We start from the raw sequence: 17,178 nt of genomic DNA, 5'->3' as shown, positions 1-17,178 counted from the left end.
CCCTTGATAACAAAATGGACGATCTACACGCACTATTAACTTCCAGCGGGACATTGCAAACTGCTGCGTGCTGGCGTTCACTGAGACCTGGCTAGACCCTGCGGTGCCTGACTCGGCTGCTACTCCGGCTGGATTTTCCATCTACCGGCAGGACAGAACTACGGAGTCAGGTAAACGCAGAGGCGGAGGGGTGTGCATTATGGTTAACTCTCGCTGGGGTACGGATGTAACAGTACTCGCTAAACACTGCTCACCAGACCTGGAGCTCTTAACTATAAAAGTCCGTCCCTTCCACCTCCCTCGGGAATTCAGCTCCGCTATAATCACAGCCGTCTATATACCCCCGCTGGCGGATAAAACGCGCGTGCTTGAAGACCTTTACGGAGTAATCAATGGACTAGAGAATGCTCACCCTGAGGCAGCTTCTATTGTTGTTGGCGATTTCAATAGGGTTAATATGAGGAAAGCTTTGCCTAAATATCACCAGCACATTGACTTTCCTACCCGTGGTGACCAGACTCTCGACCATTGTTATACTCAAATACGGGACAGCTATAAACCCCTCCCCCGCCCTGCCTTTGGTAAGGCGGATCACACCTCCATTCTTCTCCTCCCAACCTACAGACAACGACTAAAACAGGAAAAACCGGTTTTTCGGGCAGTCCAACGCTGGAGTGAGGAATCCATTGCCACCCTCCAGGACTGTTTTGAAACCACAGACTGGCAGATGTTCTGTGTTGCAGCTGATGGGGACATTGATGAATACACAGACTCTGTCTCAGCCTACATCTCCAAGTGCATTGATGATGTCATCCCGAAAGTCAATGTCAGGATCTTCCCCAATCAGAAGCCCTGGGTTAATGGTGATGTCCATGCAAAGCTCAGAGCACGGTCCTCTGCCCATAGCTCTGGGGACCTGGAGGCCTTGAGGAAGTCCAGATATGACCTACGGAAAGCCATCAGAGACGCCAAAAGAGCCTACAGGGACAAGTTGGAGTCTGATTACCACAGTTCCGACCCAAGACGCATGTGGTATGGACTGCGTTCCATCACAGACTACAAAGGGAGAAATAGCAGTGATGCCCAGCCCGCCGCCTCTCTTCCGGACGAGCTCAACATCTTCTATGCACGGTTTGAGGCAAGCAACGCCATCCCTACTGTAAGGCTAGATGAGGACCAGGACGACTGCACTCTGTCCCTATCTACGGCTGACGTGAGGAGAGCTTTTAAAAAAGTTAACCCTCGGAAGTCACCAGGGCCAGATGGCATTCCAGGCCGTGTCCTCAGCGCGTGTGCCGACCAGCTAGCGGAGGTATTCACCGCTATATTCAACCTCTCCCTGAACCAGTCTGCAGTCCCCACCTGCTTCAAACAGACCATCATTGTTCCTGTACCTAAGAAACCTGCCATCTCCTGCTGGAATGACTACCGCCCTGTAGCACTGACCTCCATCATCATGAAGTGCTTCGAGCGGCTAGTCAGGACCCACATCTGCTCCCTTCTTCCTGACACCTTGGACCCCCTCCAATTCGCATACCGCCCCAACAGATCTACAGACGACGCCATCGCACTGACAGTGCACACCGCCCTCTCCCACCTGGATAAAGGAGACACCTATGTGAGGATGCTGTTTATAGACTACAGCTCAGCATTCAACACAATTGTGCCTGCTAAGCTCGTTCCCAAGCTCAGGAACCTGGGTCTGAACACCTCCCTCTGCAACTGGATCCTGGACTTCCTGACGGGCAGACCCCAGGTGGTGAGAATGGGTAACCTCACCTCTTCTGCACTGACCCTGAGCACCGGAGCCCCTCAGGGCTGCGTACTCAGTCCCCTCCTGTACGCCCTGTTCACGCACGACTGTGTGGCCACACGCAGCTCCAATGCCATCTTCAAGTTTGCAGACGACACCACCATCCTGGGTCTCATCTCCAACAACGATGAGACCGCCTACAGAGAGGAGGTCAGTGTCTTGGCAACATGGTGCCAGGACAATAACCTCTCCCTCAACGTCTGCAAGACTAAGGAGATGATCGTGGACTTCAGGAAGCGACAGGGGGGGGTCACGCCCCCATTCACATCGACGGAGCTGAAGTGGAGAGAGTCTCCTGCTTCAAGTTCCTCGGTGTGGTCATAAACGATAACCTCACCTGGTCCAGGCAATCAGACGCAGCAGTGAAAACTGCCCAAAAGCGCCTATACTTCCTGAGGAGACTCAAGAAGTTTGGAATGTCTGCTAAGACCCTCATCAATTTCTACAGGTGCACCATCGAGAGCATCCTCACTGGCTGCATTACTGCCTGGTACGGCAGCTGCTCCGCTGCTGACCACAAAGCCCTCAGAGGGTGGTGAAGACAGCGGAGCGCATCATTGGCTGCCACCTCCCATCTGTGCGAGGCATCTACCACACACGATGCCTCAGGAAAGCACAGAAAATCATAACAGACTTCAGCCACCCAGGCCATGGTCTGTTCTCACTGCTGCCGTCTGGCAGACGCTTCCGGAGCATCCGGGCACGGACGACCAGACTCACAAACAGTTTTTTCCCTCAGGCCATCAGGCTTCTCAACCAGCAACATAAATCCCTGGGATCACATTGATCACATGTCCTCCTGTGTATGCTATGTACGTTCAATGTACAATCTTATGCACATATCCATCAGCACTCCTGCACTTTATATATGGCTAATATTTAAATATTTAATACTCCTATTCCCACTGTCCATACCCCCCATCTGTACAGGCTGGTACTTATTTGCTGTTAATATTTAACACTATGTTTAATATTATGTGTATTTTTATTGTGTGATATTTCTTTGATATATTTTAGATATTTTCGATATTTTGCTCTTGCTTCTACGTAGTTGCTGCCTGCCATGTCACAAGAATTTCTTTGCTCAGAATGACCTGTGTTATACTGTGCACTTGACAAATAAAAACACTTTGACACTTTGACTTTGACTTTGAGGTGGAGGTAGAGATGGGGACTAACAGGATTGAAGGTGGAGGTAGAGATGGGGACTAACAGGAGTGAAGGTGGAGGTAGAGATGGGCACTAACAGGACTGAAGGTGGAGGTAGAGATGGGCACTAACAGGATTAAAGGTGGAAGTAGAGATGGGGACTAACAGGAGTGAAGCTGGAGGTAGAGATGGGGACTAACAGGACTGAAGGTGGACGTAGAGATGGGCACTAACAGGACTGAAGGTGGAGGTAGAGATGGGCACTAACAGGACTGAAGGTGGAAGTAGAGATGGGCACTAACAGGATTGAAGGTGGAGGTAGAGATGGGGACTAACAGGAGTGAAGGTGGAGGTAGAGATGGGGACTAACAGGAGTGAAGGTGGAGGTAGAGATGGGGACTAACAGGACTGAAGGTGTAAGTAGAGATGGGTACTAACAGGATTAAAGGTGGAGGTAGAGATGGGTACTAACAGGATTGAAGGTGGAGGTAGAGATGGGTACTAACAGGACTGAAGGTGTAAGTAGAGATGGGCACTAACAGGACTGAAGGTGTAAGTAGAGATGGGTACTAACAGGATTAAAGGTGGAGGTAGAGATGGGTACTAACAGGATTAAAGGTGGAAGTAGAGATGGGGACTAACAGGAGTGAAGGTGGAGGTAGAGATGGGGACTAACAGGATTGAAGGTGGAGGTAGAGATGGGGACTAACAGGATTGAAGGTGGAGGTAGAGATGGGTACTAACAGGATTAAAGGTGGAAGTAGAGATGGGGACTAACAGGAGTGAAGGTGGAGGTAGAGATGGGGACTAACAGGATTGAAGGTGGAGGTAGGGATGGGGACTAACAGGATTGAAGGTGGAGGTAGAGATGGGGACTAACAGGACTGAAGGTGGACGTAGAGATGGGGACTAACAGGAGTGAAGGTGGACGTAGAGATGGGCGCTAACAGGACTGAAGGTGTAAGTAGAGATGGGCACTAACAGGATTAAAGGTGGAGGTAGAGATGTGCACTAACAGGACTGAAGGTGGAGGTAAACAGCCTGTGACCACTTCTCTCCCTGGCAGGCAAAGCAGGAGGAGGAAGAGCGGTGGTATTTCGGGGGAAGAGCAGCTTCATCACAGCTGACATAATTGAATCTTGAAAGCGAAACCGAGGCAAGCTTCGATTTAACAGTCGATTTACTCAGGATGACACACAATCAATACCCTGGGTGGCTTTAGCAAGTGGATGACTTCCATTAAAAAACAACTAAGATGAATAATTCAAGGCTGAGCACTGATAGGGGAATTCATATACAAAAGCTACATGACGCTAATTAATTTATATTTAAGATAGTGTGTGTGGGATGATGCTGTCGTTATTTTAGCTGGTGATTAAGCTGCTAGACCTGACCAAATTATACGCTGACAGGCAATCAAAGCTGCTGAAAGGGTGAGAACCTGGTCACTGAAACACACCTATCTGTGGAAAACCTGGTCACTGAAACACACCTATCTGTGGAAAACCTGGTCACTGAAACACACCTATCTGTGGAAAACCTGGTCACTGAAACACACCTATCTGTGGAAAACCTGCTCACTGAAACAAAACTATCTGTGGAATCTCAATTCAATGATTCAACACTGATTCAATCAACATTTGTCTTCAAATTCAATTCAATTCCAATTTAAATGAAATGTTTTTCTTTTTCATAACAATAACTCTGTTTGGCAAGTCTGGCAATGACCAAATGAACTTGCTAACCTGTGTTTGCACAAGAAAAAAAAGAAACACTTGAACTGAATTGCAAGTTTAGCTTGAATCCACACTTGAAGCAGCCACTTTAATTGACAAAGAGACTGGCTGTGCCAAAAACCAAATACTCCAGTAATAAGCAGACAGGTTAAAAAAAAACTTCAGGCACCAAACTTACCTAAAACTTCAGGTAAGTTAAATCGCTATGAAAATGGATGCTATGCTTGTGATTCTGGCAGTTGATGCCCCAGTGATTACCCACTTAGTTTAACCATTCAGGGCTCTTCTCTCTGCCTTCCCCTGACACCTAGGGGGAGGCTTGACCCCAAGACCTTCAGTTTCTACAACTTTTACACCAATTAAGTTCTTCTGCGAGCCTTATTTAACTGTGTTTTCCTTTCACTTTTAACAAAACTATAGACACTTTCAAAGGTAACAACATACACAAACGTTACTGTGCATGTGCGTTGTCCTGGCCCTAACTTAACTTCAGGCAGACTTCCGCAAACAATCAATAACAACAGAGTCCCTCTAGAATATTTCTGATAACAAGCAAAATAAATAACAAGTAAATTACGTTAGCTAGCTAGTTAAGCCAGTCTAGCCAGTATTATTTGGGGTTACCATTCGAAGAAAAGAACCGTTACGTGGCCAAGCTCAAATGCGATAACGTTACACTACCAGAAAAACATAACAGAAACAGATAGTGTTGACCGTAGCTGAGCATCATACATTCCTTGCATAATCCATAACTGTTCTGGGTTACATGCACATTCCTGTGTAAAAAGTGCACTCTTTCTATGATATTGCTTAAAAACGATGATTAGAGACACAAACTGGGGCTAGTGGGCAGCATGTGTAGCCAATGCAATTACTGTAGGTTATTTATTTGTATAGCATGCATTGATGGAAACACTGTGGCTCTTATGTTTGGTGGCCAAGATGACCTTGCTAGGTTACCACAACAAAAAATGATCAGGCAATGTAACGCTGTCAAGTCAATGGAAACAGGTATCATAACGTTAGTTCAAAACGTAACTAAAGAGTATCAACTATATACTACTAGCATTGATCTAACGTTACTGTGTATAATTTATACAATGTTAGCTACGTTTAGCTAGCTACAATCAATTTATTTAGCTAATTTTTCATAACTATTGAAGGCTTGTTACTGGTCAGCTAGCTATTAGCTATCGCTTATCTTGAGTTTACCTGAAACAAAGTCAATGCTAGAATGAGAGCACCTATCCGACCACCTTTGTTCGACAGACAGAAAACCGTAAACTGATTTGCAACTATATATGAAATAGATGAAATATCTGTAACAACCTGTACCTAGTTATAAAGGGAAAATGTCCTTGTTATCCTCCCGTGGTTATTTTTTCAGTACTTTCACGATTTTTTTTCTGTGCCGGCAAATAAGTCAGAGGTGGTCCAGCGCTAGCTTTTGGTTGCTAAGGGGACGTGTATCAACCACCACATATAAATTAATGGAACTTTACATAAATTTGCCAGCATACAGTTTAAGTGTCCTGTCTTGCATATTTGAGGTTAATATGAGAAAGGCTGGTCGCTATCAGCACGTCTAGGAATCCGTACATATTCACAGTTGTAACACAAGTCGCAGGACGCAAAATAGCCGTTAGGAAAGCAGTTTGAAATTATGAAGCAACGTCTGCGCCATTGGCTTTAATGGGTCGCGATGAGATAATTACGAGCGTGTTGTTTGTCTTAAAGTTGATATAGTAAATAAGGCTGTATTAGTATTACTAAATGTGTATGTATGTTGATTTTTTAAAAATACAGTTTATTATGTGTATTTTTACAGGAATTACATTTTAATAGGTAACTATGTCCAGGTATTTCTCAAAAATAAAAACAACCTCAGATATAATAACAGCCCATGCAAACACGTAAGGCACAGAGAAAAGTCCACTGGTCTTGATGGCTTTCCCTCTATGTTTCATACTGTGATTTTCCTAAAGCTCTTTGTCAGCACTGAATTTCAAAGATATCTACTGCTTCATCAACCCCTACCCAGCCATCAGTGTTTCTACTTTTAAAAACAAATTAGCTAATACAACATGGGTCATAACTGGAGTGCTTTTTAAATCAGCATAATGATATCTAGGAAACTATGTTAGCCTCATAAACACTACACCAGGGCTTCTCAACCCAGTTCCTGAAGATCTACCGCCCTGTGGGTTTTCAGTTCGACCCTAATTTGGCACACCTGATTCTACTAATTAGCAGCTCAACAAGATCTCTAGCTGTTGAATGAGGTGTGCTTTGTTAGGTTTGGAGTGAAAACCTACAGGACGGTAGATCTCTAGCTGTTGAATGAGGAGTGATTTGTTAGGTTTGGAGTGAAAACCTACAGGACGGTAGATCTCTAGCTGTTGAATGAGGTGTGCTTTGTTAGGTTTGGAGTGAAAACCTACAGGACGGTAGATCTCTAGCTGTTGAATGAGGAGTGATTTGTTAGGGTCGGAGTGAAGTCCTACAGGACGGTAGATCTCTAGCTGTTGAATGAGGTGTGCTGTGTTAGGGTTGGAGTGAAAACCTACAGGACGGTAGATCTCTAGCTGTTGAATGAAGTGTGCTTTGTTAGGGTTGAAGTGAGAACCTACAGGACGGTACATCTCTAGCTGTTGAATGGAGTGTTGTTAGGTCGAGGGAACCTACAGGACGGTACATCTCTAGCTGTTGAATGAGGTGTGCTGTGTTAGGGTTGGAGTGTAAACCTACAGGACGGTACATCTCCAGGAGCAAGGGTGAGCAGCCCTGCATTGATTCCATTTTACTTCCAAAATGCTCAAGTGCAAAGCTTACATGCCTTTTCCCTGTCCACATATTCATCAAATCAAACTTTGGGGCCACCCCCCTTAATCTCTATCCATCTAGGTTGTTTAAAACATGTATTTCATTTCTCGAAGTTTTTTCAACTTAACAACACGACACAGCTCATCGCCATTAGCTTTGTGTTTTAACTCTTCATCTTTAACAAACGGCTTCAGTGAACAGTCGTCCACACATTCAGGACCCGAATGCCTTCACCTGTCAGTGTAAAATTTTCATACATTTAAAAAAGGTAATCACCTTTTAAACGAAACATGCACCATATAGCCTATTAGAGAAATGGAATCATTAGCTGACCTGACTGAAAAAATACCAGGATGTGAATATAGGGCAGTCATTCTTCCTGGTATGTATAGCTATTTCTGACATCACGCTGTAAGAGGGAAAATTAACCTTCAGCAGACATTAAAAGTATCTAATTAAGAACCATTTACAGCTCGTCACAATTCAGACATTGCAATTATGGTTGGAATGAAAACCAGCACATACGGATAGGGAGCTCCTGTTTGAGAGCAGTTCCTACTCTGAGGTCATACCAAAGCATTTCAAAATGAATTTAGAAATCACGCACAGAACCAGTTTTGGTTGATTGTACTTAAGACTAAGGGCTGTCACTGAATTATGTAAATATATCACATTACAAGCATTTAGCAGACACTCTTATCCAGAGCAGCTGACACAACTTTTACATTGCATCCATTTATACAGCTGCATATATACTGAAGCAATGCAGGTACCATGGCAGTGTCCAACCTGGGAATTGAGCCTGTGACCTTTAGGTCACAAGACCACCTCCATACCCATTATATTACACTGCCACAGTTCTTTCCACCAAAATCATGAGTACTCTCTGAGCTCTCATGAGCTTGATGATTAAAACAAAATACCTTGTCAATGAAATCTTCAGCAAACCACACCAAGTACAGCACTGATATGTGGACTCTACAGACCCAGAAGCTAAACATGCCCAACTACTCCATGTCATGAACAGATCAGTTATCTAACTGATGTGAATGCATTGCACATTCATTGTATTCATTGTCAGTGCGGCAAACACGCCAGCCACAGGCCACCGCAGTGGCTTTCCTAGGGGGCCCTCCAGCACAGAGACACAGGGAGAAGATGTTCAAATAGTCCACGTTTATTTACGAAGTTGGCAAGATGTTACAGCCAAGGAGTAGATGTTAACATTGTCATGACCGAGAGGCTCTCCTTTGTGTGGGTGGGGATGGCAGATTTAACCTGTGCACTGATTGCCTCACTATGCATAGGTGCAGCCACCCCTGTTCCTGGGTCCAATCAGCCCGGCCAATTATCCAATTCCTAACCAATTAGATAACTAGCCAGGTCTAATTAGCTTGACCCAGGACAGGTGTGGCTGCTTAAACCAGCCATCCCCACACCACAGTCAGTTTTAACCGCACATCAAACCAATGTGCTGTTGCTACAGAAAAACAGTTTTGGGATTTATGCTGTAGATAATTGTTTGAGGGAAATATGACTCTAATGGAAGTACAGTTGAGACCTAATGAAATGATGATACAGATGCTTAAAATAATGTAATAATACAGTAACACTTAATCAAAATAACATGTTACCCCTAATACTGATGACCATGGGTATCTGAACTATGGCATTACACTGCTTGGATCTAACAGGTTTTAGCACTGTTTCCCTTGCAATGAGAAAAATGTTACAAATCTTGTTCTCAAGGGGAATCAGACGACAAATATGGACAATACAAAACAGCAACTAACACAAAAAGGAGTGTCCCAGCTGTCTGAAGAGCAGCACTAATTTTGGGAATGAGAAGTGCGCTTCAGACCCATGGAAACGATCTCTCTGGCCTGTCATGTCTCAACCACCACAGAGAGGCTCAAAGACCACTAACAGCTGTTAGCTTCGTGTTTGGCCGGTCCCAGTTCAAATGTGTTCAGCCCGGGCCTTCTCAATAGCACCTCTGGCACCTCAGTTACAATACTGACCGGACACACGACAGGGATGCTCTTATTTCAGGCTCGTGGTTCCAGGCCTTGGCCCTACACCCCTTTATTTTGGTTTTGGAAGCGGGAGTCTGAGACCAGGGTTCATTTCGAGACGTGGGCTCGCACTTTTTAATTTGCAGCAAGACCTGTAATCTATAGCCAGCCCAGGGTGCAGCTTTCACTCCAACTCCTAAGAGGACACCAGCGTACCAGCTGGGGTTGGAAACCATACCCTTGAAATCACGCGGTTTAGACTCCAGGAGGGCTTGATCCTGTTTCCAGCACTTTGTACACATTACCTGCACATACCGCCACACCTGAATTATTCAAACGGCCCCCAGCGACTGATAAAGTTTAGGAGCATTAGGGAGCGATCGGGTGATATGGAGGTCACACACACACATTCTTATCAGTTGTGTCTGCTTGTGACAGACTCTTCAGAGTTTAGGACCAAGGCTCCCCTGCTCCTTTTAATGCAAGACCACTCAGGAACCCCCCAGTTCCTCTGGCCCAATCCACATGCACCAGGCTTAAATCATTGATAGGAAAATTCTTCAACTGGCCACTGAATAATGAAGGAGGTAGGAGTCCAACCACGTGGCAGGAAAGCTGGATGTGATTTTTGAATATTTCATTAGATTCTGATGATGAGGCGGAGCGGCCTCAAGACTGTTACTTCCTCTGTTCCTCTCTCTCCTGCCCCAGCGCAGGAGCAGGCCCACACCAGGACCTCACTGAACCACTTCTGATATGATTCACGAAGGCCTGCGGCCTGTTCATAAACCTGTACAGAATGGCACCCACATGGGGAGTAGGGCTCTCTCTCAGCTCAACACTGCTCCCCACAGCTTCATATGCCCAACTGCTCCCCACAGCTTCATATGTCTAACTGCTCCCCACAGCTTCATATGCCCAACTGCTCCCCATAGCTTCATGTGCCCAACTGCTCCCCACAACTTAATGTGCCCAACTGCTCCCCACAGCTTCATATGTCCAACTGTTCCCCACAGCTTCATATGCCCAACTGCTCCCCACAGCTTCATATGCCCAACTGCTCCCCACAGCTTCATATGCCCAACTGCTCCCCACAGCTTCATATGCCCTCCCACAGCTTCATATGCCCAACTGCTCCCCACAGGTTCATATGCCCAACTGCTCCCCACAGCTTCATATGCCCTCCCACAGCTTCATATGCCCAACTGCTCCCCATAGCTTCATATACCCAACTGCTCCCACAGCTTCATATGCCCTCCCACAGCTTCATATGCCCAACTGCTCCCCATAGCTTCATATACCCAACTGCTCCCCACAGCTTCATATGCCCTCCCACAGCTTCATATGCCCAACTGTTCCCCACAGCTTCATATGCCCAACTGCTCCCCACAGGTTCATATGCCCAACTGCTCCCCACAGCTTCATATGCCCTCCCACAGCTTCATATGCCCAACTGCTCCCCATAGCTTCATATACCCAACTGCTCCCCACAGCTTCATATGCCCTCCCACAGCTTCATATGCCCAACTGCTCCCCATAGCTTCATATACCCAACTGCTCCCCACAGCTTCATATGCCCTCCCACAGCTTCATATGCCCAACTGCTCCCCATAGCTTCATATGCCCAACTGCTCCCCACAGCTTCATATGCCCAACTGTTCCCCACAGGTTCATATGCCCAACTTCTCCCCACAGGTTCATATGCCCAACTGCTCCCCACAGCTTCATATGCCCTCCCACAGCTTCATATGCCCAACTTCTCCCCACAGCTTCATATGCCCAACTGCTCCCCCACAGCTTCATATGCCCAACTGCTCCCCACAGCTTCATATGCCCTCCCACAGCTTCATATGCCCAACTGCTCCCACAGCTTCATATGCCCAACTGCTCCCCACAGGTTCATATGCCCAACTGCTCCCCACAGCTTCATATGCCCAACTGCTCCCCCACAGCTTCATATGCCCAACTGCTCCCCACAGCTTCATATGCCCAACTGCTCCCCACAGCTTCATATGCCCAACTGCTCCCCACAGCTTCATATGCCCTCCCACAGCTTCATATGCCCAACTGCTCCCCACAGGTTCATATGCCCAACTGCTCCCCACAGCTTCATATGTCCAACTGTTCCCCACAGCTTCATATGCCCAACTGCTCCCCACAGCTTCATATGCCCAACTGCTCCCCACAACTTAATGTGCCCAACTGCTCCCCACAGCTTCATATGTCCAACTGTTCCCCACAGCTTCATATGCCCAACTGCTCCCCACAGCTTCATATGCCCAACTGCTCCCCACAACTTAATGTGCCCAACTGCTCCCCACAGCTTCATATGTCCAACTGTTCCCCACAGCTTCATATGCCCAACTGCTCCCACAGCTTCATGTGCCCAACTGCTCCCCACAACTTAATGTGCCCAACTGCTCCCCACAGCTTCATATGTCCAACTGTTCCCCACAGCTTCATATGCCCAACTGCTCCCCACAGCTTCATATGCCCAACTGCTCCCCACAGCTTCATATGCCCAACTGCTCCCCACAGCTTCATATGCCCTCCCACAGCTTCATATGCCCAACTGCTCCCCACAGGTTCATATGCCCAACTGCTCCCCACAGCTTCATATGCCCTCCCACAGCTTCATATGCCCAACTGCTCCCCATAGCTTCATATACCCAACTGCTCCCCACAGCTTCATATGCCCAACTGCTCCCCACAGCTTCATATGCCCAACTGCTCCCCCACAGCTTCATATGCCCAACTTCTCCCACAGCTTCATATGCCCAACTGCTCCCCACAGCTTCATATGCCCAACTGCTCCCCACAGCTTCATATGCCCTCCCACAGCTTCATATGCCCAACTGCTCCCCACAGCTTCATATGCCCAACTGCTCCCCACAGCTTCATATGCCCAACTGCTCCCCACAGCTTCATATGCCCAACTTCTCCCCACAGCTTCATATGCCCAACTGCTCCCCCACAGCTTCATATGCCCAACTGCTCCCCACAGCTTCATATGCCCTCCCACAGCTTCATATGCCCAACTGCTCCCCACAGCTTCATATGCCCAACTGCTCCCCACAGGTTCATATGCCCAACTGCTCCCCACAGCTTCATATGCCCAACTGCTCCCCCACAGCTTCATATGCCCAACTGCTCCCCACAGCTTCATATGCCCAACTGCTCCCCACAGCTTCATATGCCCTCCCACAGCTTCATATGCCCAACTGCTCCCCACAGGTTCATATGCCCAACTGCTCCCCACAGGTTCATATGCCCAACTGCTCTTAAAGGGCAGCTAGGGCTGTTCTCTGAATTTAAGTAAGAACTCAGTATATATTTGAAAATACCTTTATTTAAAAAATTCAGGCGGAAGCTGAGATTTGTTCCGAAATAGACTGTTATTTTAAATAGTTACAATAATAATACAATATTAACTCAGTATTGTTGAGAGTGCAGTGCAAACCACACACAGGTTATAAAATGTGTGTGAGTACAGACATTCAGCCCTCCACAGCCATGTGGCAGTGCATCGCATGTTGCAGACTAGAGCAGTGTATCGCATGCTACAGATCAGTGCATTTTATCACATGTTGCAGACTAGAGCAGTGTATCACATGCTACAGATCAGTGCATTTTATCACATGTTGCAGACTAGTGCAGTGTATCGCATGCTGCAGGCAGTGTATCGCATGTTGCAGCCTAGCGCAGTGTATCGCATGCTGCAGGCTAGCGCAGTATATAGCGCATGTTACAGGCTAGCGCAGTGTGTAGCACTTGTTGCAGACTAGCACAGTGTATCGCATGTTGCAGACTAGAGCAGTGTATCGCATGTTGCAGACTAGAGCAGTGTATCGCATGTTGCAGACTAGAGCAGTGTATCGCATGTTGCAGACTAGAGCAGTGTATCGCATGTTGCAGACTAGAGCAGTGTATCACATGCTGCAGGCTAGCGCAGTATATAGCGCATGTTACAGACTAGAGCAGTGTATCGCATGTTGCAGACTAGAGCAGTGTATCGCATGTTGCAGACTAGAGCAGTGTATCCCTCAGCTAATTGCTGCATTATGCACAGCCCACACAAACGACTATATTTCATATAAAAGATGTGGAATAAAAACTGGAATTAAATCACACATGGCCCTAGCAGCTGACAGCTGCATGCACCCCGGAACATCTCTGCAGTGAAATGGTGAATGGTGAACTGGCCCATTCACAATGAACTGAGACTGAAGCAGATCTTCAAAAGGACTCGCCCACACAAACAACTAAAACACCGCAGAGCACTAATGACAGTATTTTAAGAGACACCAGAGATTGCCATCCCCTCCCAGGCGCGTGAGTCTTGATGTGAAATACAGTGTTTTGGACAGGGTCTCGCTTAATAAGGAGAAAGGGTCTCCCTTTCTGTACTGTCAGCTCCTCCTGAGAGGAAGCAAGACTGCTAGAGAACACACAAAACAGGAAACAGGGCTGAGAAAAGGGCCTTCCTGCTCTACCCATAATGCTTTGGGAAGGGAACTCGTTATGGGAACTTGTGAGGACAGCAGGAAGTCAGGTATGTGTTATTAATCACAGGGATGAGTGTACCAGCTGCAGCCTGTCCCAGGCTCAATAGCACAACCAGAGATTTAATTTTATTTTATTATTCTTTTTTCCAGAACAAACAAATGAATAGTTTTATTTAAATAATCACTGCTTTCCACTAAATTAATATCATCCTTGATCAAATCTGGTTTTAATCTGTTTCCTAGCCGTGCGGTTTTTAGTCATGTCGCAGCAGACTCACCAGGGCGCCCTCGGTGTCGTTCTTTACCCTTGTGTCCAGGTGACCATGAATAATCTCCCCCTCTGAGTCCATCTGCTGCAAAAGCCGCTTGGGTTTGGTGACTTCTTCAGCGGCCGAGCCGCGTTTCCCTCGGTTCTCCAAAGCTTCCCAATTCCATGCACTTGCATCGCGCCTCCCGGAGCGCTTCCAGCCTGTAACGCAGGGAAACAGGGCAACTTATCAGATTTTATGAACGCGATGTCGCAGTTACTGCAGTTAAACAACCCACGCACAATAAAACCGACATTGATTTTGGCAATCATTTTATTCTTTTATTTTTTACAAGCGACCTCTACAATCACAAATTGCTGCATGCAAGCACCGGGTGTTCAGCTCGACAGACGCGCTGCGGGGAAAGATTCTGTTGATGCAGCAAATATACCGCATCGGTTCTGCTGACGGGTGAAGAGAAAGCTAAAACAGGAACGGACTGAATTGGCACAGAGGCAAAGACGCAGCTGTGAATCACCGACACAACAATATTGTACTAGGAAAAGTGATTAGAGGTGCAAAACAAAAAATACGTATACAGAGGGGACAGAGTAGCAAATAAAGAAGCAATGCGGTTTCATCCTTTCTCCCGCCCTTACCTGTCACGGCAAACCTCGCGCTCACTGCAGCAAAAAGCAGGCACCGAACCGCCAGCATTGTGTTCACATAGTCCCCCGGATTTGCATGAAGGAAGCGGAATAACAGTGCCAAATTATGAAAAACACAGGTTTGCGTTCAAAGCCGTAATTAAACCGTTACTGGTCCTCAGCCATATCCCCGACGGCGCTTTCAGCCATCCACATACTCGCTGATGAGCCTCGTTGTAAATGAAAAAGGTGAATTTGTCAATAAATAAATTAAAAAATCATAAACATATGCAGAAAACTGGAATTGGGGGGCAGGATTGTGTACACGTTTTTCCTGCGATGCGTATACGTGCGTGTATGCTGTCCGTCTTCAGCCTGATGGAAACGGAGGATTGGAAAAGACGAGTCTGCGGTGGGAAGAGCACGTGGGACCGCATACGCCCTCCCTTTTCCATCTCTGATAACCGTCCACGGTCCTCCGCGCGAGCGGGTACGCGTGGAAATACTGCGCTTCCCTCGACTCCCCTTAAAAGCCCCGTCTGTCTGACACCGGTTTAGGCCGGTGGAAAAGCTTGGTCTTGAGCAAAAATTGACGCATCTGCACGATCTACTCGGTAAGGACGATGAAGGGTTAAGACCACCAACTCTGAAGCAACTGTGGATATTGTATGTTAAAGGTGGTCCCTTCTATAGCCTATATAAGTACAGGAAGCTTTTAAACAACACAACAGCCTCTATAGCTTGTCCTATATGTGGGTGCAGCAGGCTAGACATAATCTAAGCCTGAGACTTCCACGCTTAGATAAGATTTCCAGTTTTGTGCAGAAGAATGCAAGGATTTTTTCTGTACAATTCTGGCAATTAGTTGATGTTACAAAGTTTAACTAAGTAAAACTAGGCTGAAAAACAAAACTAGGAAAAAATAATAATTTGAATTTTGTAAATGTGTCGCTGTATTTGCATGCTATGTGTATTGAAGGTATTTGTTGAAAATTGAACCAGTCTAATGAATGGCTTTGTGCGAAGCCTTAAACAGTATGAAGTATTTTTGCGCATGCTTTTTCCCTTTAAAAAGCACAGTGCATGAGTCTGTATCTGGCCTGTGCGTGACAGAAGTACCCAGAGGGTGCCTTGCACCCATCTGATTTTTGGGACAAAAAAAGCATCCTTTTAGCTGATTGCATCATCTGAACGTTGACATGTGACACACAGGGCAGGCCTTGGTTAGTGAGAGGAGACAGGCACCATATGCTGCGCTGGACCTGACCCATCAGACCTGTGCCTAAGGTGGCCCTCCCTGCCATGCCTGCTGCAGTAAGCTCTGTGATGCAAGAGTCTCTGTAGATCTCTCAAGATCCTGCAATCTGCGTTCTGAGATCAGCCACTAGCGTCACCCCAGGGGGGAGGGGACCCCACGTGATCAGCGTCCAACCGGGCCAATCAGGGCCTGTGTCAGTCCCACCGGGCCAATCAGGGCCCGTGTCAGTCCAACCAGGCCAATCAGGGCCCGATCAGCTAATTAGGTGGCGCAATCCTATGGCACGATTACTGCGCAACTCAGATGGCAGACTGCGGAGGGAGAGAAGTGGCAGCTGGCTGCGTGCATGCTGGGATACATCGGCGAATCCAGGGGCTCTCAGACTCGGCACAGGGAACGCTGGTTTACATTACGGCCAATCTCTCAGCCAATCAAGGCTGCTGAAAATGTGTTTAAGTTCTTCCCTAATAAATAAATCATCTATTACGCTGCAAAGATGTGTGCTGTTTTTTTAAACAGGCAAATAAATGGTAAATGGACTGCATTTATATAGCGCTTTTATCCAAAGCGCTTTACAATTGATGCCTCTCATTCACCCAATCACACATACACTCAAAGGCTGCCATGCAAGGTACCAATCAGCCCATTGGGAGCAATTAGGGGTTAGGTGTCTTGCTCAGGGACACTTCGACACACCCAGGGCAGGGGATCGAACCGGCAACCCTCCGACTGCCAGACAGCTGCTTTTACCTCCTGAGGTATGTCGCCAAATGATTTAGTGTTTGAGTTAAGAGCGCTAGTCACTAAGCACCATGTTTGCTATGCGGATGGAAAAGTAACCCAGATGAGATACAAATTGTCTCTCTATGAGATATATTAGAACAAACATGAACTCCGCAGCTAATATACCAAACGCTTGTGTTTGTGTCAGAGTCTACAGCAGACACAGATGGTGCCTGTATTTAAGCCTGTATGTGAGTCTGT

The 17,178-nt window shown here is 46.8% G+C and overlaps 1 protein-coding gene across 4 annotated transcripts in view; it reads right to left on the bottom strand.

Annotated features, from left to right (window-relative positions):
* Positions 1–15,076, bottom strand: part of LOC135243255 (disintegrin and metalloproteinase domain-containing protein 11-like) — a 73,382-nt gene extending 58,306 nt beyond the window's left edge. For all 4 annotated transcript variants that reach the window (XM_064314944.1, XM_064314943.1, XM_064314947.1 and 1 more), the window contains exons 1-2: positions 14,949–15,076; positions 14,320–14,510 (exon numbers count right to left, since the gene is read on the bottom strand). In XM_064314944.1, coding sequence (XP_064171014.1) covers positions 14,320–14,510; positions 14,949–15,006 — 249 coding nt within the window. In that variant the 5' untranslated portion in view covers positions 15,007–15,076. The remainder of the gene's footprint in view (positions 1–14,319; positions 14,511–14,948) is intronic.
* Positions 15,077–17,178: the final 2,102 nt, after the last annotated feature.

Source organism: Anguilla rostrata, chromosome 17, assembly GCF_018555375.3.
Source record: "Anguilla rostrata isolate EN2019 chromosome 17, ASM1855537v3, whole genome shotgun sequence".
Taxonomy (NCBI): Eukaryota; Metazoa; Chordata; class Actinopteri; order Anguilliformes; family Anguillidae; genus Anguilla; species Anguilla rostrata.
The sequence above is the reverse complement of the archived record's forward strand: the minus strand, read 5'-3'. Positions and strand labels throughout refer to the sequence as shown.